The 26257-nt window shown below is 38.1% G+C and overlaps 1 protein-coding gene and 1 pseudogene across 1 annotated transcript; both read right to left on the bottom strand.

Moving 5' to 3' along the window:
* On the bottom strand, positions 1233 to 3388 carry LOC109820487 (annotated as a pseudogene).
* On the bottom strand, positions 19895 to 25731 carry LOC109820656 (SNF1-related protein kinase regulatory subunit beta-1-like). Its single transcript, XM_020386837.1, has 4 exons — positions 25454 to 25731; positions 21444 to 21625; positions 21188 to 21350; positions 19895 to 20380 (listed from the first exon to the last, which is right to left on the bottom strand). Exons 1-4 carry the CDS (start codon positions 25616 to 25618, stop codon positions 20060 to 20062), a joined length of 831 nt encoding a protein of 276 aa, XP_020242426.1. The 5' UTR covers positions 25619 to 25731; the 3' UTR covers positions 19895 to 20059.

The raw sequence follows: 26257 nt of genomic DNA, 5'->3' as shown, positions 1-26257 counted from the left end.
TATATATAGAGAGAGAGAGAGAGAGAGAGTAAGACTCCTACTAACTTAAGTTGATGTCCACCAAACTTCCTAGCCACTCATTTATTACTATAAAAAATATTTTCATATCATGCAAGGATCCCTAAGCAATATGAGTGGCTAAAAAGTTTGGTGGATAATTTTTTGTTATCCACTTAAGTTGACACAAGTTTTGCTCTCTCTCTCTCTATATATATATGTGTGTGTGTGTGTGTGTTTGATGAAAAGGATAGGGCAAGGTGATCTACTCATTTAAAATATATATTACTACAACATATTTAGAATTTAGGGAGGCAAAAACATGGTAACCCCAAGTACTACTTAAAATGAGATATTAAAATGAGATATAAGAACATAAATAAATTGTAACTTTTAGAAACTTTGGGTATTTACGTATAGTGTTTGGAGCAATATCAAGCAAATTTTGGATATTTTAATGTAAATTACCATTGAAAATAATTAATGTTGATGAATAATTAAAATACCAATTGATTTGCATCCATCTTCTTCCGTTGGGTGTTATTAATTGTTTAGTACAACATACACACATATATACATACACAATGACATAGGCACATATTCGTGTATATGAAGGAATTGCCATTATGCAATTTGATTAACTTTGACAAATGAGGTTTAATGTTTTTTGTGTAAATATTTTCCTTTTGTTTGTACCAATTTAAACCAGAAAAAGAAAAGAAAAAAAGAAGAAAAAAGACCTGTGAGGCTTCTTGTTAACTAATATAGCTGAATGATGAGAATATGCACGCTTTTCTTGTCCTTTGCTAAGAACTTTATCAAGTCTCAGAGCCTTCTGCAAATAGAAGATGTTTCAACCAGAGCTATTTGTTTCTGATCAGAAAAAAATCTTTAATTTTATTCTTTTAATTAGACAATCAATTGCAATAATAATTTTATTCTTTTCATTAGACAATCGATTGCAATAATAATTGGTAAAGAAGGGAGAATACAGAAATTAAAGATAAAAGATAAACAATTAAATTCAATTTTATTGATTAAAATTCACAAATAGAAAGCTACAATCCGAAGGATATCTCTCCATTTAGTCTTCAGTCTTCTATCTGCTCCAAATGTCAACTACGTCAAACTTCTAAAAATAAATTTCAACATGCCAAAATCAAAGGGGAAAAATAAAAAAATCTTCTTAAATCTTCTTCCATGTGTTTTATGAAAAAGCCCTCCTAAAAAAGTTCTTAGCATTTGGGAAGATCTGAGGGTGGAGGAGGCAGCTTTTGATTAGGAAGCTTTCCATCCAACACAAGCCAGGCCATCTTCAATCCCCAGCTTGTGTGAACCTCAAGGTGACAATGCATGAACCAAGCACCTAAAAAGGCTTCCCAAATAATTAGACAATCTAACATAATAAAATTATTTAAAAAAAATGAACGGATCTTGTTCATGAATGTATATATCAAGTGACAGAAAGATATAAATTATTATTCTCTCTTGATTCTATACAAATCATATTAAAACATTCTGCATGAGGATGAAGTATTGTAACCAGAGGAGGGGAATGATTTGAGATTAAAATCACCTCCGCTCACAGCATTTTCAATATGCGAGATATTTTGATATAATTTGTACTTCAAAATATATAATTCTTAACAAATTTAAGTAAAAATGCATTAATTAGCTCACGAGGATTATCAGCTCTGAACCTTATAGCCACCTAGCCTCCAGAGGGCACTCCAACAATGTTCCTCTCAACTGGGTCCACCAAATTAAACTTGGGTGGGTCCTTTTGGGGGTCAAAATTTCCGAACCCTTGCCCAACCACAAAGAAATTAAACCCATGTAAATGAAAAGGATGACTCTCCACTCCCAGAATGCTAGTATCCTGCATCACTAACTCAACTGTTGTATTAAAATTTCAAAACTATTAACCAAAGTATTGTTTGGTGGGGTCCCTGTGTAATTTACATAATGTAGAGGGCTTATTGGGAAATATGGGCTGTAAACTCCCTTTGACCGGCCGAAGAAATGGGACTGAAGCAAAGCGGTAGTGGGCATTGCAAATGAGATATTGGTAACAGAGGCAGCAAATTTAGTCCCATTGGGCCATTGGCATGTTTGATTCTTCGGACATGGGCTTGTTCCGAAGCCCACAGTGCAAAATAGTTTTTGATCCACATTTTGTGGTACTTGGGCCGGGTATTTTTCACTATCCAAACTTCGTAATTTGTTTAGTGATTTGTGACAAAATTTGTGTCATTGAGGGAAGGGAGAATTGGCTTGAAGAGAGGGAGGTCTTTGTCGAAAGAAGCTGACGTGGCAATGCGAGGGTTTTGGTATTCGAGGATTCCGGCGTGGTTGAGTTGTCGAAGGTGCCTTGTCCGGTGACATAGGGACGGGCCATCATGAGGATTGGGCCTTAGGGTAAGTGGGCTTTGTGCGGAGGATGACATACGTGGTTTGGCCCGGTGCAACAATAATTGTGTCAGAATCGAAGGGCTTGATGTAGACTGCATCGACGTCCACAGTTATCAGAGTGTGGTTGGCGATGCAGAAGAAGAGCTCGTCGTTGAGGGCAGCGTTGATAATTCGGAGGAGTTAGGTTTTGGTTGGCTTCACCTGCAGCTTGAAGGTGTCTGCATGTTAAAATGTTGGCGTTAAATTATGTACATGAACGAGTTAATGGGTCATAGACCCATATAGAGAACTGTATGGGTCATACCTTTAGCGGAGCAATTGTATAATGGGCCAGGAAGTCCATTAATTGTATAAGCATCAGAAACATTTGGGCCTCTGCCAGTCTGTAGAGCTTGGTTAATGATCGCCTCAGTGTCCGTATTAAACCATTCCCCTAGTGAAATAAAAATTGTTAAGTCGCCAGAGATCAGACAAAACAGAAGAGCAAAATTTTAATAAAAATTACCAAAAACAATGGGGATTTCTTCGTAGGGTTTAACAAAAGGGTAAGGCACTAGGGAGGATGATAATGGGCCCATAAAGAGTGGCCCTTAACCAAGAGATATGAGCATGCCACCATAGAGCTCCTCTTTGGCCCACGATCGTGTAGTTGTAGACGTAGCTCTGGCCCATTTGGATAGGGCATTGGGCTATATAGGCCGGCCCATCAACCCATCCACTCAGTAGTTGCCTCACCCCATGCATGCATTCACTCAACAATACATCAAACAAAACATTAATGTAAAATCTCAATAATGTTAGCGTTATTTAAGTAACAAAAATGAGTGTATAGTGCATACCAATGCAAAGTTACACTGTTTTGTACGTGATTATTAACCCTGACGATAATTCGATCATCTTCTCTCGCAAAGATTTTAGGCCCTGGTAACTGTCCATTCACTATTACAATGCTCTTTGTGTGGCATAATTGTGAACGCATGAAACGATAGCGACGTCTCATGAAGAGATATTTTGAGTGGGGCCCACGTTGTGAAAGCCATGTGCTGACTTCCTGCGTGAGGAGATGAAAACTGGCCCACCCATGTGCTGCTGCAAGCAAAACCGCGTGAAGAAATGCGGTTGAGTTCGAAAGGCCCACCCGATAGCTTTTGCTGCAACTATATATATCTCTTGTAATCAGTCATCTAGGGTTCGGTGAAAAGTGCGAAGTGAGGGGGCAAAATCAAAAGCAGGAGCTTCTATTGGCGGCTGCAGCAGGCAAACGCAGATTCCTTTTTTTGGTTGTAGCGAAGTACAGAGGCGGATGTCTTTTGTTTTGAGAGAGATAATTGTGTGAGAGGTTTTGAGAGTATTTGTTTGAGTGTTTAGATTGTGTGATTGTAAACCCTAGTTGTATCTCTCCCTCTAATAGTAGATCTCCCCCCTCCTTGCCCCGTGGACGTAGTCAGTTTGCCGAACCACGTAAAACTTGTGTGATTTGTGTTTGTGGCCATTGTAATAGTTTTAGGATCCCTCGACAAGTCAGTCCTAGAACTGATGAGAGGAAGAGCCGATATCTCACTTTGTTGAGATATTCGCTTCAGATTCTTGTCTCCTTGGTGAGACGAGAATTCTTATTGGGATCTTTCTCTATTATTGTGCACCAGAAACTCTGCCGAAATTTTCGCTGCGCACAACAAGTGGTATTAGAGCTCGGGCTACGCTTGGGCTATTTGGAGGAGTAGATCAATTTGGAGGCTCGTCTAGGGCTTCGTTTGGTGATAACGGTGGGATCTTTTGGTAAAGACTCTATCTTTCAGTTTTGGATCTATTCTTTGTTCGTTGGTGCGTAAGATGTCGGGGAAAGAAGGTGCTTCGGGTGTCGAGGGTGGTTCTTCTGGCGCGAAGACTATTCAGAGTTTGAATATCCACTCTATGAAGATAGATGTGGAGAAATTTAATGGCACAAACAACTTTGGATTATGGAGATGCGAGGTTTTGGATGCGCTGAACGCGCAGAATTTGGAGGATACATTGGAGTTAGATGGCAAGCCAGATGAGATTGAAGAGAAGGTTTGGAAAAAGATGAATCGAACGGCGTGTGGTGTGATTAGGTCTTGTTTGACTCAAGATCTAAAATATGATGTGATGAATGAGACTTCTGCGAAGAAGATTTGGGAGATTCTCGAAAGCAAGTATTTGACCAAGAGTGTGGAAAATCGCTTGCATTTGAAGAGGAGACTTTATCGTTTCCAGTTGAAGAAGGGAACCTCCATTAGAGATCACATGAACCACTACACAAAGCTTCTTGCGGATTTGGCGAATGTGGATGTCAAGATTGAAGATGAGGACAAGGCGTTGCTGTTGTTGAGTTCCTTGCCCGACGAGGAATATGAGACCTTCGTTCTTACTCTGATTAATGGGAAGGCATCACTTTCGTATAGTGAAGTCACCGCTGCACTTGTGAATTATCAGCTTCGAAAGAAGGATAAGGAGGCTTCGGTTGAGCCGGTAGCGGAGGCGTTGGTCGCAAGAGGGAAGGGTCCAAACCGAAAGAATTGGAAGTCACAGTCTAGAGTAGGAAAAGATCAGTGTGCTTGGTGCAAGGAGACTGGTCATTGGAAGAAAGACTGCCCAAAGCTCGACGAATGGATGAAGAATAAGCAGAAGGGAAAAGGGAAGCAACCATCATCAGAAGCAAACATCGTATCGGATGGTAATAATTCTGACTCTTCTATTTATTCGCTTTCTATCAGTCCTACAGATAGCTATTCGGAGGAATCTGAATGGATGTTGGATAGTGGTGCGACCTATCATGTGTGCCCTAGAAGGGAATGGTTCTCCAGTTTTGAGAAGCTGGTGGATAGTGGTGTGGTGTACATGGCTGATAACCGTGCATGCCAGATCCTTGGTGGGGGAGTTTGTAATACCCCAACCCTTGAGAGGGTGATGTGATTAGTATTAATAGATTTGATTGGAATACTCATACCACCAAGATGCATCTTCTTTTCGGGAACCCAACTCTTAGAAACTCCAAAGTTAAGCGTGCTTAGCCTGGAGAAATTCTAGGATGGGTGACCCCCTGGGAAGTTTTCCAGGGAGCGCGTGAGGAGACAAAACGTACTGAAAAGACATATGGTGGTTTGTGAGGCCAGTCCATCAGATCTAATAGCGTACCGACTCCGGGATTCCGGGGCGGGACGTTACAAATGGTATCAGAGCAAAGCCAACCGGAATTGTGAGAGCTAAGTGCTATGCGGCGCAAAGTGATTACATGAACCACTACACAAAGCTTCTTGCGGATTTGGCGAATGTGGATGTCAAGATTGAAGATGAGGACAAGGTGTTGCTGTTGTTGAGTTCCTTGCCCGACGAGGAATATGAGACCTTCGTCCTTACTCTTGATGTGATTAGTATTGATAGATTTGATTGGAATACTCATACCATCAAGATGCATCTTCTTTTCGGAAACTCGATTCTTAGAAACTCCAAAGTTAAGCGTGCTTGGCCTGGAGAAATTCTAGGATGGGTGACCCCCTGGGAAGTTTTCCAGGGAGCGCGTGAGTGAGGACAAAACATGCTGAAAAGACATGTGGTGGTTTGTGAGGCCAGTCCATCAGATCTAATAGCGTACCGACTTCGGGATTCTGGGGCGGGGCGTTACAGTTGGTCGCAAGAGGGAAGAATCCAAACCGAAAGAATTGGAAGTCACAGTCTAGAATAGGAAAAGATCAGTGTGCTTGGTGCAAGGAGACTGGTCATTGGAAGAAAGACTGCCCAAAGCTCGATGAATGGATGAAGAATAAGCAGAAGGGAAAAGGGAAGCAACCATCATCAGAAGCAAATATCGTATCAGATGGTAATAATTCTGACTCTTCTATTTATTCGCTTTCTATCAGTCCTACAGATAGCTATTCGGAGGAATCTGAATAGATGTTGGATAGTGGTGCGACCTATCATGTGTGCCCTAGAAGGGAATGGTTCTCCAGTTTTGAGAAGCTGGTGGATAGTGGTGTGGTGTACATGGCTGATAACCGTGCATGCCAGATCCTTGGGATAGGAAGAATTCGCATAAAGATGTTTGACGGGACTGTTAGAGAGTTAAACGATGTGAGATATGTTCCTTCTTTGAGGAAGAACTTGATCTCGATTGGAGTTTTGGTTGGAGAGGGTCTGAAGGTTCGTATTGAGGACATGGTTCTCAAGATTGTGGAAGACTCTCGTATTTTGATGAAGGGCGTCAGGAGACATAACCTGTATTACTTGACTGGAGGTATAGTGGCAGGTGGAGAGCTGACGACTTCTGTTGATTTGACTAGACTACGGCATTTGGGGCTTGGCCATTCCAATATTGATTCCTCGCATAGATTGAAAGAGGGTGCAAAGACCTGCAGTTTGAAGTTTAGTGAACATGTTGATGTGAGTAAGAAGACCGAGGTGAAGTGTGGCATCTCTATTCACCGTGCTAAGGGTCATTCTGGAGGAGTTCACGTGGATGTTTGGGGGCCTTCCAAGGGGGCATCATTGGGAGGTAATAGGCGTTTGGTTTCCTTTGTTGGTGGCTGTTCTAGGCGTGTTTGGGTTGCAACCAAATCCCCTTTGGAGAAAGTCCTAGTAGTATCCAACAGATTGAAGAAGTGTGATATTGGCAGAAAGGTGAAGGTACTCCATTCTGGTGGGAGGTACAAGATGGACCTATTTCTGTATTAGAGCCGAGCTCACGGCATTATCCTATTAAAGAGTTGTCAACTGCTGTGATAGGAGGTAAAACTCCATTGGAAGATAGGTCTGGTAGTGTCACTTTGGTTGAGGCTTCGATGAGGAAGCCAATTGACTCTCAGCAGGTGGAGAGTTTTGGACAGACCTTAGAGGTATCACAGCGGGTGGAGACTGATGCTACTCCACATTAGGTGGGGATTTTCCCACATACTCCAGGTCATTCTGCATTGGTTGGGATTCCAGCTGAGGTGACACGACGTGGAAGTCATTTGGATTTGGGTGCAGATGATGAGTTGGGTTTTGAATCGAGTGCAGCTGGCAGACATAGTTTGGATATGGCCATTGGTTCACCTCAGGTGGAGGTGTTTGAGGCCATTGAAGGTGCTATCAGCCGCAGAGTTGATGATATTGGAGAAGGGTTGTGAACTCTTCTATTGGTTTGAGGTCGTTCGCGACCATTTGGGTGAACTACGTTCGGCTTGATTCCTTGGGCAAGAGGATACGTAGGCAGTCATTATGATGCAGTCGGGTTGGATTTTGATGGGGTGAGATCGATTTGGTGAGTTAATACCGACATTTAGAGAGTGTTAGCACTCTCATTTGGATTCTCGACTTGTTATGGATTGAGTCCGTTGTCGTGAATTGTTTCACTTCGTACTGGACACAACAAGTGAGATATTTGGTTTGGTTGGTGTCGGCTCAGTTTTGAGAAAACTTCGCCGAGGTGGAGAATTGTGAACGCATGAAACGATAGCGACGTCTCATGAAGAGATATTTTGAGTGGGGCCCACGTTGTGAAAGCCATGTGTTGACTTCCTGCGTGAGGAGATGAAAACTGGCCCACTCATGTGCTGCTGCAAGCAAAACCGCGTGAAGAAATGCGGTTGAGTTCGAAAGGCCCACCCGATAGCTTTTGTTGCAACTATATATATCTCTTGTAATCAGTCATCTAGGGTTGGGTGAAAAGTGCAAGTGTGCGGAGGCTGAAGGGAAATCAAAACCGGCGGCTTGAAGACAGAACTGTGCAAAGGCGGCTTGGGTTTCGTGCAGGAATTGAAGGAGAAAAACAAAGGCTGCAGAGAGCAGGTGCGCAGCACAGGAGAAAGAAGAAAAAGTCAGCGGCTTTTGAGAGAGGAAGAAAGAGATTAGATTGAGGGTTTAATTGTGAGAGTTGTAAACCTATTTGTATTCTTTTTCTTTCTAATAGTAGATCTCCCCCTCCTTGCCCCGTGGACGTAGGCAGTTTGCCGAACCACGTAAAATTGATTGTTTGAGTTTGTGGCCATTGTAATAGTTTTTACGCTTCAGATTCTTGTCTCCTTGGTGAGACGAGAATTCTTATTGGGATCTTTCTCTATTATTGTGCACCAGAAACTCTGCCGAAATTTCCGCTGCGCACAACAATAATCTCGTTACATTAGCCATTTGAATTTGTAATTGCAATAATACATGCGATTAGAAAATTATATATATCTTAATAAACTATCTCAATATTTATAAAGTTTGATGATATTCCCAGGTAACTTGCATCGAATTGATAACGCCTTGTAACTCCGCGTGTTACAGTGCTAATGGCGAGAACGAGAAGAATTGAGCGAAGAAGAGAGCAAGCCACCTCTCTAGTAGCTCTTTAGTTTACAAGAAAAATTTGATATACGAGAGAGATGATGAGAAAATCTAATTACTAACAGTGTGATATCTATGTATACTATAAGAAAGAAGGGCTAGTTGCTTTCATTAGGATCACTATATTCAATCTATGCTTTTGAGTGTTAGCAAAGATCGATAATCACTTGATATCACGTTCATGAACTGTTATCCTTTAGAATCAAGGAAACTCTTTAGGTTGTGAACTTACACGTAAATTAGCAATCTCAAGAGAGGAGAACGGTGATTTTGGGTTTTGTTAGTGACATCTGAGAACGGTACACCAACTAGCTAACAGCTAGCTGTCTTGGCTAAGCTAATTCCTTTCTTCTGTTTAACACTGTATTAATTAGATAAGAGAGATGAACAACTGAACTGTGATTCATGCTTTTGAGTAGTTGCATGCATGCATATTTTTTGCATGATTGTGATCACCTATGTATATATATACGTACGTAGCTCTATACGTAACTCTCTATCAATCTGCCTGTCCATATGTACGTGTGTTTCCCTTGTACATCTATATGTACACAAACATGTATATGTATAAACAAGTATGAATCTGTTGTTTGTAGAGATTAATTTGTATCATCGACCATTGAAAAGAATGTGCTCCATAATGACGATATTGGTTCAACATGGGGCTATTTACTACGTATACGTTTGCTTTCTATTTGTCCTTAAAATGTGTAAATATATGAGAAAGCTGCTTGGTTAGATGGGGATGAAACTTCAGCAGAAAACTTTGCAACCATGTTCTCGTTGTTTTACATGTCATGAAATTAAATAAATAAAAGATAACATGTATATATAATAGGTATTAATCCGTGACATGATGCATGAAATTAGTAAGATAAATGAATTATTATTAATTCTCTAGAGTTTTGTAGCGGTTCATGTTAAAAAATTTCCAAAATTGTGAATGTTGTATTTTCATTGTGACAAATTAATAGCCCCTTTTCATGAGTTAATCGTCTCTCAGTCAGGTTCCAAGAATTTCTTAGCTTTTAGAAAATATTTTTCTGATTCTGAGTGTGTATCCTATCAGAAGCTCCCACATGGTGCAGGAGGTTGAGCGTGGGAGGTTCTCAATCCATGGCTTGTCAAATAAGAGGACAGTCTGGATATTTCATTAATGGTTCGCTAAATGGATCAGTTTACACCTCAGGTGGATAAGATTTACGATGACGTACAAATAAAGACCACCATGCATTCTTGGATATAAATATGACACGTACATTATTCTATTCATTTTGTAACCTACTAAAGCGTACGCGTCTTAATGTGGGATCCATCTACTCCAATGGCAAAAGTTATGATACGTCCTACATCGACTTGAAAGATCAACTAACTGTTGATCGACTTGTCCACCCTTCAAACATGCAACAATAAAAATCTAGGAAGGATTTTTTTTAATTTAATAAATGACACTAGAAGTTTTTTGACCTAGATCGATGTGTGCATATAATCAAGCCAATCTAACATTAGTGACACGAATATTGTATGTGGATGCTAATAACATATTTAGTATGAATACGAATGTAATGTAACTCAAGGGTTGCGGAAAACATATTATTAGGGCGGCTCGGAGGCCTTAATTTAGGAACTTATAAGTTATTCTAGGTTTTGATGACTTTTGTTTTTTATGATAAAAGTTTTATTAAAGATGTAGAATGATCATTACCTTTTTTTTTGGTCAATGAAAAGAGATTTTATTCATTACCAAATGTAGAAATAGGGTACATCATGATACTCAATATGTGAGATATCCCTCATTATGATACAGGAACAAAAAACAAGCTATTTACAGGTTACAAAACTTTCATCAGGAGCTTAAAATCTTCCGAATGATCACTGTTGAGAATAATTGACAGAACATCAATTTTTATGTCTCTGATCAATTGCTCAACACTCTTACTGATTTGGCCAAAAATCCTTGCATTTCTTTCTCTCCATACACTATAAACAGTCGCTGCCAATACCATCCTCTTCACCTTATGCTTAAGTCCATTTCCCTTCAACCTGATGTTATACCAGTTTAAAAGTATACACCAGTCACAAGACCTCCATTTAAAATGAATCCAATCCATAATTCCATTCCAAACATCTCTTGAAAAGCTGCAATCGAAGAATGAGAAGTCTATCGTGAGCAGCTAACCAAAGAACAAAAGCATGTTTTGGAAAGCTCAGACATTCCCAAACTGTATCACGCCATAGAACCTTAGCTGCTGCTGGATACAGGGCATTATATAGGGCTGATAGCTTCAGATTTGAATTAGTATGACAGGAACTAATCAGCTGCTTCAATGATCATTACCTTGGTCAAACCTAGATTATTTATTGTGTATTTTAGGGGGCGATCTTGGCTCTGCTAATATGCGCCTCTGCTATGATTCTAATGGCAAGAAAGAAGAAAAGTAGTGGTAAGAAGATCTTCAGCATAGGTCTTCGAGCTGCAAATTCGAGCTTACTTCCTCTTGCTGATCAATTTGATACCAGAATTGCTGATGATGATGAAGTTCTGAGCTCTGACATTATGGGATCAACTGGTCCTCGAGGTGAGAAGAAGAAGCTCATGACGGAGATTCTGGATTCAACCACTCCTCAAAATCTGAGGGCGGGTGTTCAGGTTCGGAGCTTAAACAAATCTCCTCTTTCTCTTGGTGAAACTAGTGGTTCTGGAAGAAGATCTTGGGCTGATGATCTTGATCTTGAAACTCCTTTACCTATAATTTCAGATCCTAAAAGTTCTAGTTCAATTCCCTTGAATTCTGAATTGAAATCTGGAAATTCTTTGAGTTCTAATATTCCTCTGAATTCCACGGTTACATTGATTTCATCCGAAAATCAGGAAATTGCTAATAATTCTATTACCTTGAACAAGGAGGAATCTGGACCTGAAAAGATTCAAAAGGGAAATGAAAATAAAAGTTGGGTGAGTTTCTTTAAAGATATATAGCAAAAAACCAGGAAATGGCTTGGATCTGAACTATTTCCCATCCAAAGTTGATGATACGGTGATGTTTGATGAATTAGAACGGAATGAAGGAGCTTTTATGTGGAAATTTTCTCTAGTTGCTCAAGTGCTAGGGCTAAATGTCAAATACAAAGTCATGGAAAATTTTGTTAAAAAAGCATGGGCAAATTTAGCAAATCCAGAGATCTGTCTTCTTAAGGCTGGAATTTTCCTGTTCAAATTTAAGAATGCAGATGATATGAATGATGTTCTTACCAGTGGACCTTGGTTCTTTGGTTCTAGACCGATACTTTTAAAGCCCTGGTCTATTGGAGAGGATTTTGAAAGAACTAAGGAATGTATATATCCAGTTTGGATTCAGTTGCCAGCTTTGAAGCTTAATCTTTGGAATGCTAAGGGCATTAGTAAGATTGCTAGTATCATTGGTCGCCCTATAACTACGGATAAACTCACAGCTAATAGGCAAAGATTGGCCTATACTAGAGTTTTAGTAGAGGTGAATATGCCCTCAACTCGCCCTGATCAAATTCAGATTCAAGGGCCTGATGGAGCAAAATTTTCTCAGAAAGTGGTTTATGAACTTAAACCAACATGGTGTGAATATTGTAAGCAATTGGGACATGACTCAAAATTTTGTAGGAAATTCCCAACTTTTCAAAGATGGATTCCTAAACAGAAAAAGATATTGTTATAAATCACACACAGGCTGGAAATAGCAATGTCAATACTCAAGTTGGAAATAGCAGCTTTATCAGTAAAGGTGTTGAAGCTGTGCAATCTTTTTCTGGATTAGATGGAAGAAATCCAGGAAATATGGATTCTAACAAGTGCACCAAAAATTCTACTAAATATGTGCAGGTTGTGCATGTTCATGATAGGGATCCACCACAACCAAATGAAGTTGAAATAGTCCTTGATAACAAGGTTTCTAGCAGGAGAAATAGTAATGATAGTTCTGTGCTGGCTTCTACGCATGTCCAACCTATCCTTGAGGGTAATATCAGATATATGGGTACAACCCTTTATGAAAATCCATGGAAACAAGTGCAAATCAGGAATACTTCAAGACATTCTTTCTCTCCTCTGATTGATATGGAATGTGATATTGATCCTTCTACATTAGATAGGGGGGAGGGGGCAAACAACCAAATGAACCTGACATTTTGGAATGTGAGGGGATTAAATAAATCCCCTAAGCAACACTTAGTTAAGCAACATCTAGTGCAATATCATCTCTCTTTTATTGCCCTACTGGAAACTAAACTGAAGGAAGAAAAATTACCTGGTATTACTAAAAGAATTGCAAGAAACTGGGAATGGATTCCAATGTGAATAGTGCTGGTACTGCTAGAATTCTACTGTTATGGGATCCTAATGTGCTAGATATTCAAATCTCTTAATCCTCCCCTCAAAATTTGACATGCTCTGTCAAATCCAAAGATGAAAGATTTGACTGTATTATATCATCAATTTATGGCTTCAATCAGTTAGAGGCTAGAAAAAGGCTATGGACTGAATTATCTCTTATTCACTAATCTATTGGGAATATTCCTTGGCTTCTATGTGGTGATTTTAACTCTATGCTCTCCAATGATGAAAAACTTGGAGGTGCACCTCTTACTGATACAGACACTGTTGACTTCAGCTCCTTCATTGATGACTGTCATCTATCTCATTTAAAAACCACTGGTTGTTTCTACACCTGGAATAATAAACAAGACTCTTCTACCAGGGTTTGGAGTAGATTGGATAGGGCTTTGGTTAATGACTCTTGGATCCATATTTACAACTCAAGCTATGTGGAGTTCTTGCTTCCTAATTTTTCAGATCACTCTCCAGCCTTGATATCTATCTATGAAGAGGAGAATAGGGGGAAAATCCTTTTAAAATTTTCAAGATGTGGACAAAGCATGATGAGTTTCTATCTACAGTCTCTACTGTATGGCAAAATCACATTGAGGGGCACAATATGTTTTCAGTTAACTCAAAGCTAAAACAACTGAAGGGAGCTCTAAAAGACCTCAACAAAAATCATGTCTACAACACAAGCATGCAGGTTCAAAAAGCAAAGCTTGCTTTAGAAGAAATTCAACAAAAATTACAAGAGGATCCTCTGAATTCCAGCTATATCAGTCAGGAAAAGGTACTCTTATCTACTTATAACAAGCTTCTGGCCTGTGAAATTTCTTTCTTTTCTCAGAAAGCCAGAATAGATTGGTGTCTTAAGGGTGATAGGTCAACCACCTTCTTTCATCAGTTATTAAAAAAATAGGCATCATAATAAGATTTCAATGCTCTATAACAACCTGGGTGACAGAATCACAGAGATGGAGGGGATTGTTAATGAATTGACCTCTTTTTACAAAAACCTCATGGGAACTGCAGTAGCAACTATTGATCCAGATATAAAAATCATTCAAAGTGGTCTATGTCTGGATGAAATTCAAGCCAGCAGCCTGTCAGCTCCTATTTCTAAAGAGGAAATTAGGAATGCAATCTTTTCTATACATGATAATAAGGCTTCAGGTCCTGATGGATTCAGTGCTTCTTTTTACAAGGCTTCATGGTCTATAATTGGAGAAGAGATCACTCTTGCTATTGAAGATTTTTTCAGATCTGGTAAACTCTTGGGTGCAATAAATTCCACTTCTATTTCACTTATTCCCAAAGTTCACTGTCCAAAAAATCCCTCAGATTTTAGGCCTATTTCTTGCTGTAACCGCCTCTATAAATTTATCTCCAAAATCATTGCAAACAGAATTCAAATTGTCATGGGATATCTTATATGTGAGGCTCAATGTGATTTTGTTAAAGGGAGACAAATTACAAATAACATCATGCTAGCCCATGAGGTTATGAAGAATTATGGCAGAAAATATATATCACCAAGAACTATGTTGAATATAGATATAAGAAAAGCTTTTGATACAATCAGTTGGGGGTTTATTAAAGGGATGCTAATTGGCCTGGGCTTCCCCATTAAGATGATTGGATGGATTATGGCTTGCATAACCTCTCCGAAATATTCCATCTCCCTAAATGGATCTCTCCATGGGTATTTTAAAGGAGAAAGTGGTCTAAGGCAAGGTGATCCCTTATCTCCTTACTTGTTCATTCTTGGTATAGAATCTCTCTCAAGAAGCCTAAATCAATTAAAACATGACAAAAACTTCAAATACCATCCTAAATGTGGTAAACTTAAGATAAGTCATTTGATATTTGCGGATGACCTTCTTTTATTCTGCAAAGGGGAGCCTTACTTTGTTCAAAGAATTCATCAATGCTTCTCCAACTTCAGTGCCATTTCTGGATTAGATGCTAATTCAAACAAATATTCAATCTTTTATGAGGGAGCTGATAATTCAGTCAAGGAATCCATTCATGCTCTATTGGGTTTTCCTGAAGGCACATTACCAATCAGGTATTTAGGGGTGCCTCTGATATGCAAGAGACTTTCATATGCAGACTGCAGTCCTCTTTTCACAAAAATTACTAACCAACTTCAGGCCTGGACTAAACATAGAAGTATGTCTTATGCTGGAAGATTGCATATTATAAAAAATGTCATCCTAGGAATTCAAATCTACTGGACATCCAGCTATGTTCTTCCAATGAAAGTCCTTCAAAAGATTGATGAGCTATGCAGATTTTTCCTCTGGGGAAGATTAGATCAGATTCATAAAACTCCACTAGTTTCATGGGATAAGATCTGTCTTGGGTTAAAGCATGGAGGCTTAGGGATTTTTTCTGCTGAAATTTAGAGTAATGCTTTAGCCTTGAGAATTCTTTGGTACATTCATATTAACAAAGAGGCTCTGTGGATCAAATAGGTTCATGTGAACTATTTAAGAAATATGGATATCTGGAGAGTTGAGGTGAAAAAATGAGACTCATGGATGTGGAAACAGTTGCTTAAGGTCAGAGATAAAATGATAATTTCATGTGGAGGAGTCGAGAACCTAAAACTGAAGATTAATTCATGCTACAAAGTGCCTAAAGTCCATATATCTGATCTGTATCATTGCTTATGTCCAGTAACAACTACAGTGCCTTGGTATGAAACAGTCTGGGAGAAACTAAACTACCCTAAGCAGTCTTTTATACTATGGCTTGCAGTTCAGGATAGGCTGCTTACTCAAGAAAAACTGCAAATGAGAGGAATAATTCAAGTTAACAAATGTTGCTTATGCTCTGGGGCTGAATCAGAGGACCGTGATCACCTATTTTTCAGATGTCAGTATTCGAAGGATGTCTGGAATGAGATTATGGAATGGTTCAATTTTAATTGGAGGACATGTGATTGGGAGCTGCTGGTTAATTGGTTCAATTGTAGGTTGAAGAGGAAAGGTTTTAAACAAAAAACCAAGAGAATTGTGTTTTCAGCTGCATTTTATTGTATTTGGAGAGAAAGAAATGATAGAATTTTTAATCAAAGATGTCATAATACTGAACAGCTGATCAGGAGCATAAAAATGAAAATTCTAACCAACATCCTCAACAATAACAAGCTGTCGGATGAACATAAAGACTGGATTTTATCCCTATAGATAGCATTTTGTTCCTGGATCTTGTTGCTGGTTTCTTTGTACAGGTTGCACATTATGCACATTGTGCACGTTTAGTAGAGCTGCTTACTTGTTGCTTGTGCATAATGATTCAGTAGGCTGAAGCTATCTCCTGCAGTCCTTTCCTGCAGTTATTAGCATCGAAGCTCCTCCTTCAGATAATATTGCTCTGTTGTGGTTTTGTGCACATGATTATCTAATTGTGTACATGTCTATCTGGTTCAGATAGTTCTGTTGGTAGTATACATGATTGCCTGGTTAAGATTGATTATCGGTAAGGAACCGTATAGAGAAGAAGAAGCTACTACTTTGAGTTGGCTCATGAAAATTAGAGGCAATGCACAGTGGCTATGAGCAGGATTTGTAATCTGTCTCTTAATTTTTGCTATAGCTCGGTCTTGAGCATTAGCTATAGGTTTTGGTTTGTTATCTCACTTACATAACATGTATTTGAGATTCTTGATGTACAAAAACTTTACATATTGGTGATGAATAAAATTTTTCATTTACCGAAAAAAAACCTAGATTATTTATATGAGCTTATAAGCAATTTTTAAGAGTTGAGGAATCCCAACTTTTTTCAATGAAACTTATAAACCAGCTTATTGGTAATTTACTAAACATTTATATAAGAAAAAACTATAGCTTAAAAGCTAATTTGACCAAAAAATAAGCTTTCCCGAGCACCCTCTATGTATTTATGTTGCACTGGTGTGTATTGTAATCAAGGGCAAATTATACTTAAATGCCCAAAGTTTGCTCTATATTGCACTTAAATACCAAAGTTTAAAATTCTACATTTAAGTACCCAAAGTTTGTCCGATATTGCATCAAAATACCTGAATTAAGTTCAAAACCCTACACTTAAATACCTAAAAAATTCTAAAAGTTGCACTTTAATACCCGATGCAATGTGTGAGAATTTTGCCCTAAAAATTCTCATGTGACACTCGCATGCTATTTTAAGAACATTTTAACCCTTATTTTTAGTTAAATCGGTTGTTAAACCTCTCAAAATCCTATTTTAAGATAGAATAAGTACGTTTAAAGTAGGATTTTAAGCGGTTTAACAATGGATTTAACTAAAAGCAAGTTTTAAAATGTTCTAGAAACATAATGCGATTGTGAGGGGTATACCAATAGATTTAACCAAAAGTAAGGTTTAAAATATTCTAAAAATAGAATGCGATTTGAGCGGTTTAACATAGATTTAACCAAAAGTAAGGTTTAAAATATTCTAAAAATAGAATGCTAGTGTCACACGAAAATTTTCAGATCAAAATTCCCACGTTTGCATCTCTTTGAGCATTAAAGTGCAACTTTTAGAGGACTTTGAGTATTTAAGTACAGGGTTTTAAACTTTGGCATTTTGGTGCTATGTCAGGGACACTTTGGGTATTTAAATGTAGGATTTTAAACTTTAGATGTTTTGGTTCAATGTCAGGCAAACTTTCCATATTTTAGTGTAATTTTATCCTATAATCTATTCAATCTGTCAGGAATAGTTGGAAATGATTTTCTTTTAAAAGGATAATCCAATCTATTTTTGAAGTGTGGTCATGTTCAGTCTCTGTGGTAAGGGTGCTAAACTGTATCCGTACCGAGAAAATATCCGTAACCGTATCTGTTAAAATATAGATTTGGTTACTCAAATCGATCTATAACCGATAGGATATGGTTACAGAGATGGTTTTGTAGTGAAATATCTGTATTCGTATCTGTATCTGAAATATCCGAATACATATTAATCATACTCTTACGATAGTTTCGACTCTTAGATTATGGATTTGTGATTAATTTTGAGGATCAAGATGTCTAATCTTAACTTTTCAGTTATAATGAAGATATTAACGAGCTCTTTTGTATCACATGAACTATATTTTTCTCAATACTATCTACTTTTCTAAAATCTATTTTGTATCCGTATGCATATCCGCGTGTATATCCGTAACCGTATCCGATTTTAGCGGACATGATTATAAATTTTCCTTACCGAGATATATCCGTATCCGAGATGGGTAAGCGGATACCGAGATGATAAGCATCATATCCGAGCCGTATCCGGACCGAATGCACCCATACTCTGTGGAATCCGCTATGTTTTAATCTCAACATTTCTCGGAAATATAACATGCTGCCGTGTTTCCAAGGGGCCGGGGCCAAGAGAAAATTATCACCCTATTTGCGTGCTTTGCTTTGGTGCGCGTATGCTGTAGGGGAAACAGGAGAATCTTCACACAAAAATAAACGTTTAACTCTGGAGGCGTGGCATTCAATTATTTGCTTTAAACTGATTTCTAGACGAATAGCATGCCCGGAACTTCTTGCTCTATTTTGCTTGGAGGTGCTGGGGATGGGTCTTCTTGCTCTGTTTTGCTTGACAGACCCGGCAAAAATATGAAATGGACCGTCTGGGTTGTTTTCAGTCTTTTGTACGTGTGTTTCAGGAACTTATTGCACTTGCTTTTATATGAATTGGGATTGTGTTTGTGACGATGTGTTTAGGTTTGCGATGCTGGTGGTCCGTGGATCACACTCTAGGGTTGGGGATTACCCCTTATACGTGTAACAGGCTTTTTTTTTTTTTTTTTTTTTTGAGTAGTAGCATGGCTGGGATGATCTCATTTTTTGAGGTCGCATAATTTTCCTACACAAAAATTTTAAAAATAAAAAATAAAAGGAAAAAAAGAGCAGCCCCATTTAAGCCCATGTTATATATGCTATGGATAACCATCAAGGGAGGACCTAGAAAACTTTGATCACTTGCGGGGCGGGGGGGTCTCTACAATTCAACAATTAGTCACCCGGAGGAGTTGGTGGAATCTTGCGATTTGCGATTATTAGAGCGGAAAGTTGAGGGCGTTTCGGAATTTGAGGGAAATAGTTGTTGGGAGTTTGGGGATTGAGTAATGGATTTTAGGTGAACAGGATGAGTTTGGCACGTTCGGGTGTTTATATTTAAAAATATCTAAGAACTGATTCAAATAGTGTGAGAGCAGAGTAGTATACGGGGCCGAGTATTTTTAGGGGCCAACGGGAACAACTGACCCTACTGCCCACATTGTAGGTCCGCTCCTGATTATCGTTACTGTGATGTACTATTGTAATTGTTGCGATTGCAACTGTCCACATTATAGGTCCGCTCCTGATTACCGTTACTGTGATATACTATTGTAATTGTTACGATTGTAATGTAAGTTTCTAACGGTATGCAACTATAGTTACGAGGAGTGCCCATGCATGCAGTTTCTTGATTTAGTTAAAACAAATTTACAATTGGTATACGTAGTTATAAATACACGTGCTTGCTCTATAAAATATTAACTTTTTTGGGCTTATGTTAAGAGTAGGTTGCAATCCGAGTTACAATTTAAATCCCATTTTCAACTTAAAAGAATTGGCAATTGTAACTTGTGCCTTTAACTGCATTAGTCAGCAGCCGAAAATGGAGGTCATTGTGTCTTCAAAATCAGACTCCTCATGAAACCAAGAATTCCAGTTCAAGATCAACACCGCAGCCCAAATGCGTCCATGAACAAGATAAATCCAAAAACAGCAAATTATCTCGAGGAGCTGACACCATTGAACACAGAAAAGCTGAAACCAAAAGAGTTTTCACATTCGAAAATATAAATTCAAAAACAGCAAATTATCCCAAGGAGCTGACACCATGGAACACAGAAAAGCTGAAACCAAAACAGTTTTCACATTCCAAAATATCCACAACTTCTCGGTTAGCTACAATTTCCTGTACATTTTCCCTTCACTTCTGAAGAGGCTTATAAAGCACAACAGTCACATACTTTGACCGATACCTATGAGTGAGGCCAAGGGCCACAACTGATCTCGCAGCCCATCCTTTCTCGATGAAGAGATGGTTGAGGATCACATGCTGAGGTTTAACAGAGTCAGATTCGTCATCAGAGTTTTCTGGACCGAGGGAGTTGAGATGTAATTGGGGCGGAAGCGCCGGCGGGTCTTTTGCAAATTCTTCTTCCTCAGGGTATGGATGAGCGTAGCTTGTGAATGGGGAGGGAGGGGGTTCGAATTCTTTAACACTTTCGATGTTCTCTGGAATAATGTCCTGGCACAAAGAGAAGGAGAATAACTAAAATGAACGATATTAAACTTTGTAAGAGGCTAAAAGCATACTTACAGGAGATGCACAGTGGTGAAAGTTCACAATTAGACCGGACTTGCATATCTGTGTGTAATTTTGTCGGTGTCAACTCTCTCTAAAGTTCCATTATACATATAGAGGATGATACGCATAGCTCTAACGAATGGTTGCAAGTTTGTTGATCTCGCTGGCTGAAAACCTAACTAGGCTGAAAAACATTTTGTTCGGATGTTTTTTTTCCCTACGGATCAGATGATGTCATTTTCTTTAATAGGAAAATTATTCATTTCACAACCACTAGATGCATGGGAAAATCGTAGGAACCATATGATTTTTCAACTCCCATCGAAGTTCAGTTTAAATGGACCACACTACTTTTAACATTAATCAAAGTATAATGTTATCACATAACGAGAGGACAATATTCTAATGACTTGGTGACTGGTATATAGTTCAGTATTCTTTTTGCTTTTCACGATGATGGAAATTGTATCCTCCTTTCAGCATATCTGAAATCTTTCCGTTCCTATTCCATTATATTTGTCTTACTACCAGATTTTGCCACCATTTTAGGCTAAAATACTAGCAACACTGACCTGAAATATTTTGTGCAGTTGAGAGAAAACCAAAATCTAGCGTGTTGCTTACTATGAGCTGCTAGGTGTTCAAGGTAAAAATAGATAATATCTCATACAAGGTTCCTATGAAACTAGTAGAAACATATGACGGATCATGTCGTAAAAACTAGTAATATGAATAGTGAATACTCACATTTACATCAAGAATGTTGGATATCTGGCCATTCTCATCAGTAAAGAAAGGAAGATCTGGAATGTGTCTGAATTCTCCATCTACAATGAACTTGTAATGGTAAATTCCAGACGGAAGGACGAGCAGAATGGAATGATCTTTGCCTGATCTGTGCAATGCCCTCCTATAAACAAATATAGATTTTATAGATTTCCTACCTAATACCAAAAAAGACCATACTTCTTGATGACATTGTTTGCATAAAAGATAAGAGGACCTTGATTTCCAGTTATCCCACGACCCTTCTACAGCGACCTCATTTCCTCCATAATTCCATGAGATCAATGTGGGAATCCCCTTTGGAGTGGGAGTATCTGAATGTCCATGGTCATCATTCATCCATAAATGGTTGAAAGCTGGTGGTGAGGCATCAGGTCTTTGCAAAGGAGCAATTGGAACCTGCAAAATTGAGAAATGTCTGGTTAAACTTGAAACTATAATTTTCCGGGCTATGAAGTGGGACTAATTTCACACAAATTATCATAAGCAAGATGCTGGAAAAGATCAGAAGACAAGGAAGTAGACCATGTACCACTTTTATTTAACAACGCATGACAGTATTTTGCAATCTAGACATATAAGTTAAAAAACATCTAAAACTAAGTTTAAAACGTATAAAAACTAGCATAGAACAAAGAACACAGAAGATAAGAAATGCCGAAACACAATTTGGTTTGGTGCTGTTTTAGAATGCAACACGATGTGACATGTTGGCATTTTGACCTTTTGGATCATCGCACATGGCAGTTAGGTTTGATGGGTCTGGCACGTGGCAGAGGGATTCACTGGAATATATGTTTCATTGTAGCACAGAAGATGGACTCCGTAAAACAATTTCAATGCCAAAAGCTTCATTTCCTTGAGATAGAGACATAACGACCTTTTCTCCGAGTTAGGAGTTCACTCACCACTTAACTGAAGTAGGCAAATAAATAACTACATATTGATTCAAAATGGAGAGTACATGTATCCGATTTTCAAGCTTATCCACAATTTTAGTAACTTCACATTTTAAACGGCAGCCTAATTCAAGAACTGCTCATTTGCAATATAGCAGCCTTTCGTAGCTTCCATGTTCAACTATTACGTATTATAAAGCTATGCATGTTTTAGCGAACCATTAATGATGTAATTAAAACCAACAGTACTCAACTCCATCTTGATTGGTGATCCTACTGGAGCACATAGTTAGGTCAAGGTAATTGGTAATGTGAAAATGACAAATTTTGTTTTATGCATTTCCTTTAAATATCTCATACTCTTCTTATATGGAAAGGGGAAAGCATTACAAGCATCTTGGTCCATATATCATAAAAAATACAACTGATAGTAGTAAAGACTGTAATTTCAATAAAAAGGTATATTTAAGGAAACATAGGGAAATAGCATTGCCCACATTAAGAAAAATATTTCCAAATGTGAATTGTCAAAGAAATAAAAGACATATATTAACTAAGATGCTTAGATTATATATAATGTAGAAATATCAAAACATAATTTGGACTAGCACCATACTAGATTGTCTTTTAAACCATTGTTGAAATACATTGTTGCCGTCCAAGCAATTAAAAAACCATTATTTTCTTTTTAGCATATGCTGACATATGGTTAAAACTCTGAGGTTCAAACATATTAAATACATTTTTTATCCATACATATGTTAGAATAATATGATATTACTGTGTGCATCATGAATACAAACAACATATAATAGAGGGAGATGACAATCCCGAGAAAATAGAGCATGAGTACACGACAACATAACACTATATTTTATATAAAAGCGAGCATGTTCAAGGAAGTATATGGACGACATGGACTTGGGGTCATGGACTTAGGAGACGGATGCGACGACACACATGCATAGATATGCAAAATCTTAAGGAAAGCCCAAAGACATGGATGTGTCCATACACATACATAAAATATTCAATAACATGTATAACCTCAAGTTTCATGATAGAAATTGTAGAGAAATAGAAAAAGGCAAAGTTATTATTCATGGACTTGGGGTCATGGACTTGAGATTAGGGTTAGATGCACAATAACTTTGCCTTTTATATTTCTCTATATGGTATCAGAGCAACCCATGTTCGAATCTTGCTGATTACGAATTTAATGCGGATTCTAAAGAATTGTTACCACTACATGAATCTAGGTTTTCAGCCCATAAAAAAGACGCTCAACATGCGGGGACATGTTAGAATTAATATAAAACTATAATCCTTGATCCTCACCATAAGTTCAGAGTTTCGGTATAATGGTTAGAAAAACTTTCACATGGTACCAAAGCAACTTAAATTCGAATCTTGCTGACCACGAATACGAATACATCACCATAAGTTTGGAGTTTTGGTGTAATAGTTAGAGGGACTTAATTGAAGATGATATTAGAGTAACCCAGGATTGAATCTTGCCGGTCACGAATTTAATGCGAATTTAAAAAAAAATCCGCTATATGAGTTCAGGTTTTCAACCCATAAAAAGGGCGCTCAACCTACAGGGACATGTTAGAATTAATATAAAACTATAACCCTTAATCCTCATCATAATTTCGGGGTTTTGATATAATGGTTAGATGAACTTTACAAGAATCAAATGAATGCAGTTTTGTAGAATAAAATCTCTAATCATGTAAATCATGAAAAATAAACATCAACCTCCTTAAATGCAACTATCTCCAAAATGGTTCAAGGACCAACATGTAGTGGATCTATCAAATATCTATCCAAACAAGCGCCTCACATATTAATATACGTGTAAGATACAGAAATAGGAGCCTTCTGCACATGTTCATAATGTAAATGCATATACAACAACAAAATGTATATACATGATGTGGAACATATACAATACAGATATACAATACTTTTTCTAACTTCTAATAATAGGATAACATATCGTTACACACAATTCAATGACTTTCAATTGTGAAATAAACTTTGACCAGTAATGTTTTATGAAGTACCGTAATGCAACCCACTTCTTGGACTAAAACGTGCCTAAATTTATTACTGTTGTACAAAAATCACCATTTTGACGTCTCATTTTTTTAATAAAAGATGGTAAATAAAGTATGGAAGATAATGAGTCACGTATTGATATGCTATTGGTAAGAAAAGTGTCTAGAAAGCATCAATAAAATGTGTTCTACAGTAATTCATAAATATCCAAAAAGTGTCAAAAACTAAAGGGCACAGTGTAAAATTGAGGGCACCTTCAAAAATAACCTATATACGCTCAAGGAATGTCCTCACAATTGTCTTGTCCGACATAAAACGCAAGTTGCCGATAAAAGTTGCCATGCCATATAGCAATTGACAATAAAAACTTTTATGTACATCTAGTTTAAACTACAAAAGAAATAGAGGACACCTTTCCATATTAAGTATCTTCCAATATGAAAATTGTCCCAAACTGTAAACCACCCCCTTATCGTAGTCCATAAAATGCACATAGACATATGCCTGCTCTTGCATTATGCCAGCCAAATTGGGCATGTAGGAGAAACCAATTCTAGATATCATACACATCGGAACGTCCCTACCGAAAAAGGTTTAACTCGCAGCTAAGCAATAAAACCCTATTTAAGAATTAGCTAGAAACTAATGTTGGCGCTGCACATACTTAACTTAATCATGCACGCAACTATCGCTAAGTAAAGGTAGAGGATACACAATAGGCCTTCTTTCCTCTTGTTCTCCCGAACCATATTTGACTGTTAATATCACACAGACACGCATTTGTATGGTAAAATGATGTTGATGATGCTCAGCCTAGTAGTGATGATGCGATTATGATGAAGAGTCGAACAAAACAAGGAATTAACATTCGACAACTGAAGACATTTCAGCTTATCACATGTAATATTTCAAGGATTCCTTTTTCTAAAATTCTATGCACACTCAACTATGACAAAAAACCAGTCCTAAAACGTTGAATATTTGCAATACCCACAAAAGAAAAAAAAATCACAATAAATATAAAATGCTCTAGATTTGAAGATGAATCCAATTACTTTGTAAATTCTAAACTTATTGCTACTACTTCCTACTCCTACATTATCGCACAATAGCCCATCAAAGTCAACCTTTTACATTATACCCTCTAAAAAATTGGGGCAAACACTAAAATAACAGATCGTCATCCAACAAAATTCCATCAAAATTCCAAAAAATTACCCAAAATTACCCTTTTACCTATCGTTATTTCAGATATTGAGATCACCTGAGGTGCGAACAGAAAAGGGGACTGGGACCGCCTGGGGCTCTCCGGAGGAGATCTCCCGCGCTCCGCCGCAGGATTGTCGGAGCCCTCCGGCCGTCTGTCCTCCCCGCCGTCCGAATCCTGACCGTCCAATCCCACCGACTTCGCGCTCGAATTGTTACCCATCTGGAAATCCGGGAAGAAAAATGCCACTGGGCTTGGAGTTATTTACGGCGAGTGCCACCGCACGTCGCCGGGGATAATATTTCAGAGAGAGAAGGAGGGAGAAAAATGAGAGCGTAGAGAGGAGAATAAAGGTGAGATTGATGACGTGGCGTAGACAGGTGTGGGTAATGACCCGTGCGATGATTGGGTGTGGGGCCGGAAGTGGGTGAGGGTTGATGGCAAGCTAGCCGAAATGACGCGTTAGGCTTTGTTACTTATCTACATTTGGAGGACAAAGCAGAAGAATATCCTAAAAGTTTTAAAACTTTTATTTATATACCCTCACTTCTTTCTGATAGCACTTATATATCCTAAAGTATATAAAACTTGTATTTATAAATACTTTAAAGTTTTTAAATTAGGCACTTAAAATACCCTAAGATTTTTAAAACTTACGCTTAAATACCTTCGAGTTTACATAACTGAGCGTATTTATGTGTAATTTTAAAAACTTTAGGATATTTAAGTGCCCGCTATAAAACATTTAGGACATTTATGAATCGCTAAAAAAAGTTTGGGCATATAAATGCAAGTTCAGAAAACTTTAGAATATTTTATTGCTACTAAATACAATTTGAGGTATAAGTAAAAGGTACGAAA

The sequence above is a fragment of the Asparagus officinalis genome, chromosome 8 (genome assembly GCF_001876935.1).
Source record: "Asparagus officinalis chromosome 8, Aspof.V1, whole genome shotgun sequence".
Taxonomy (NCBI): Eukaryota; Viridiplantae; Streptophyta; class Magnoliopsida; order Asparagales; family Asparagaceae; genus Asparagus; species Asparagus officinalis.
This window is presented reverse-complemented; position numbering and strand designations above follow the sequence as displayed.

Excerpts from the sequence above, each read along its gene's own strand:
- LOC109820656 (XM_020386837.1), bottom strand. The coding sequence starts at position 25,618 with ATGGGTAACAATTCGAGCGCGAAGTCGGTGGGATTGGACGGTCAGGAT. Across the intron at positions 21,626-25,453 it reads CTTTTCTGTTCGCACCTCAG|GTTCCAATTGCTCCTTTGCA; the intron begins GTGATCTCAATA and ends TCAATTTTGCAG. Across the intron at positions 20,381-21,187 it reads CCAACATTCTTGATGTAAAT|GACATTATTCCAGAGAACAT; the intron begins GTGAGTATTCAC and ends TCTTTGTGCCAG.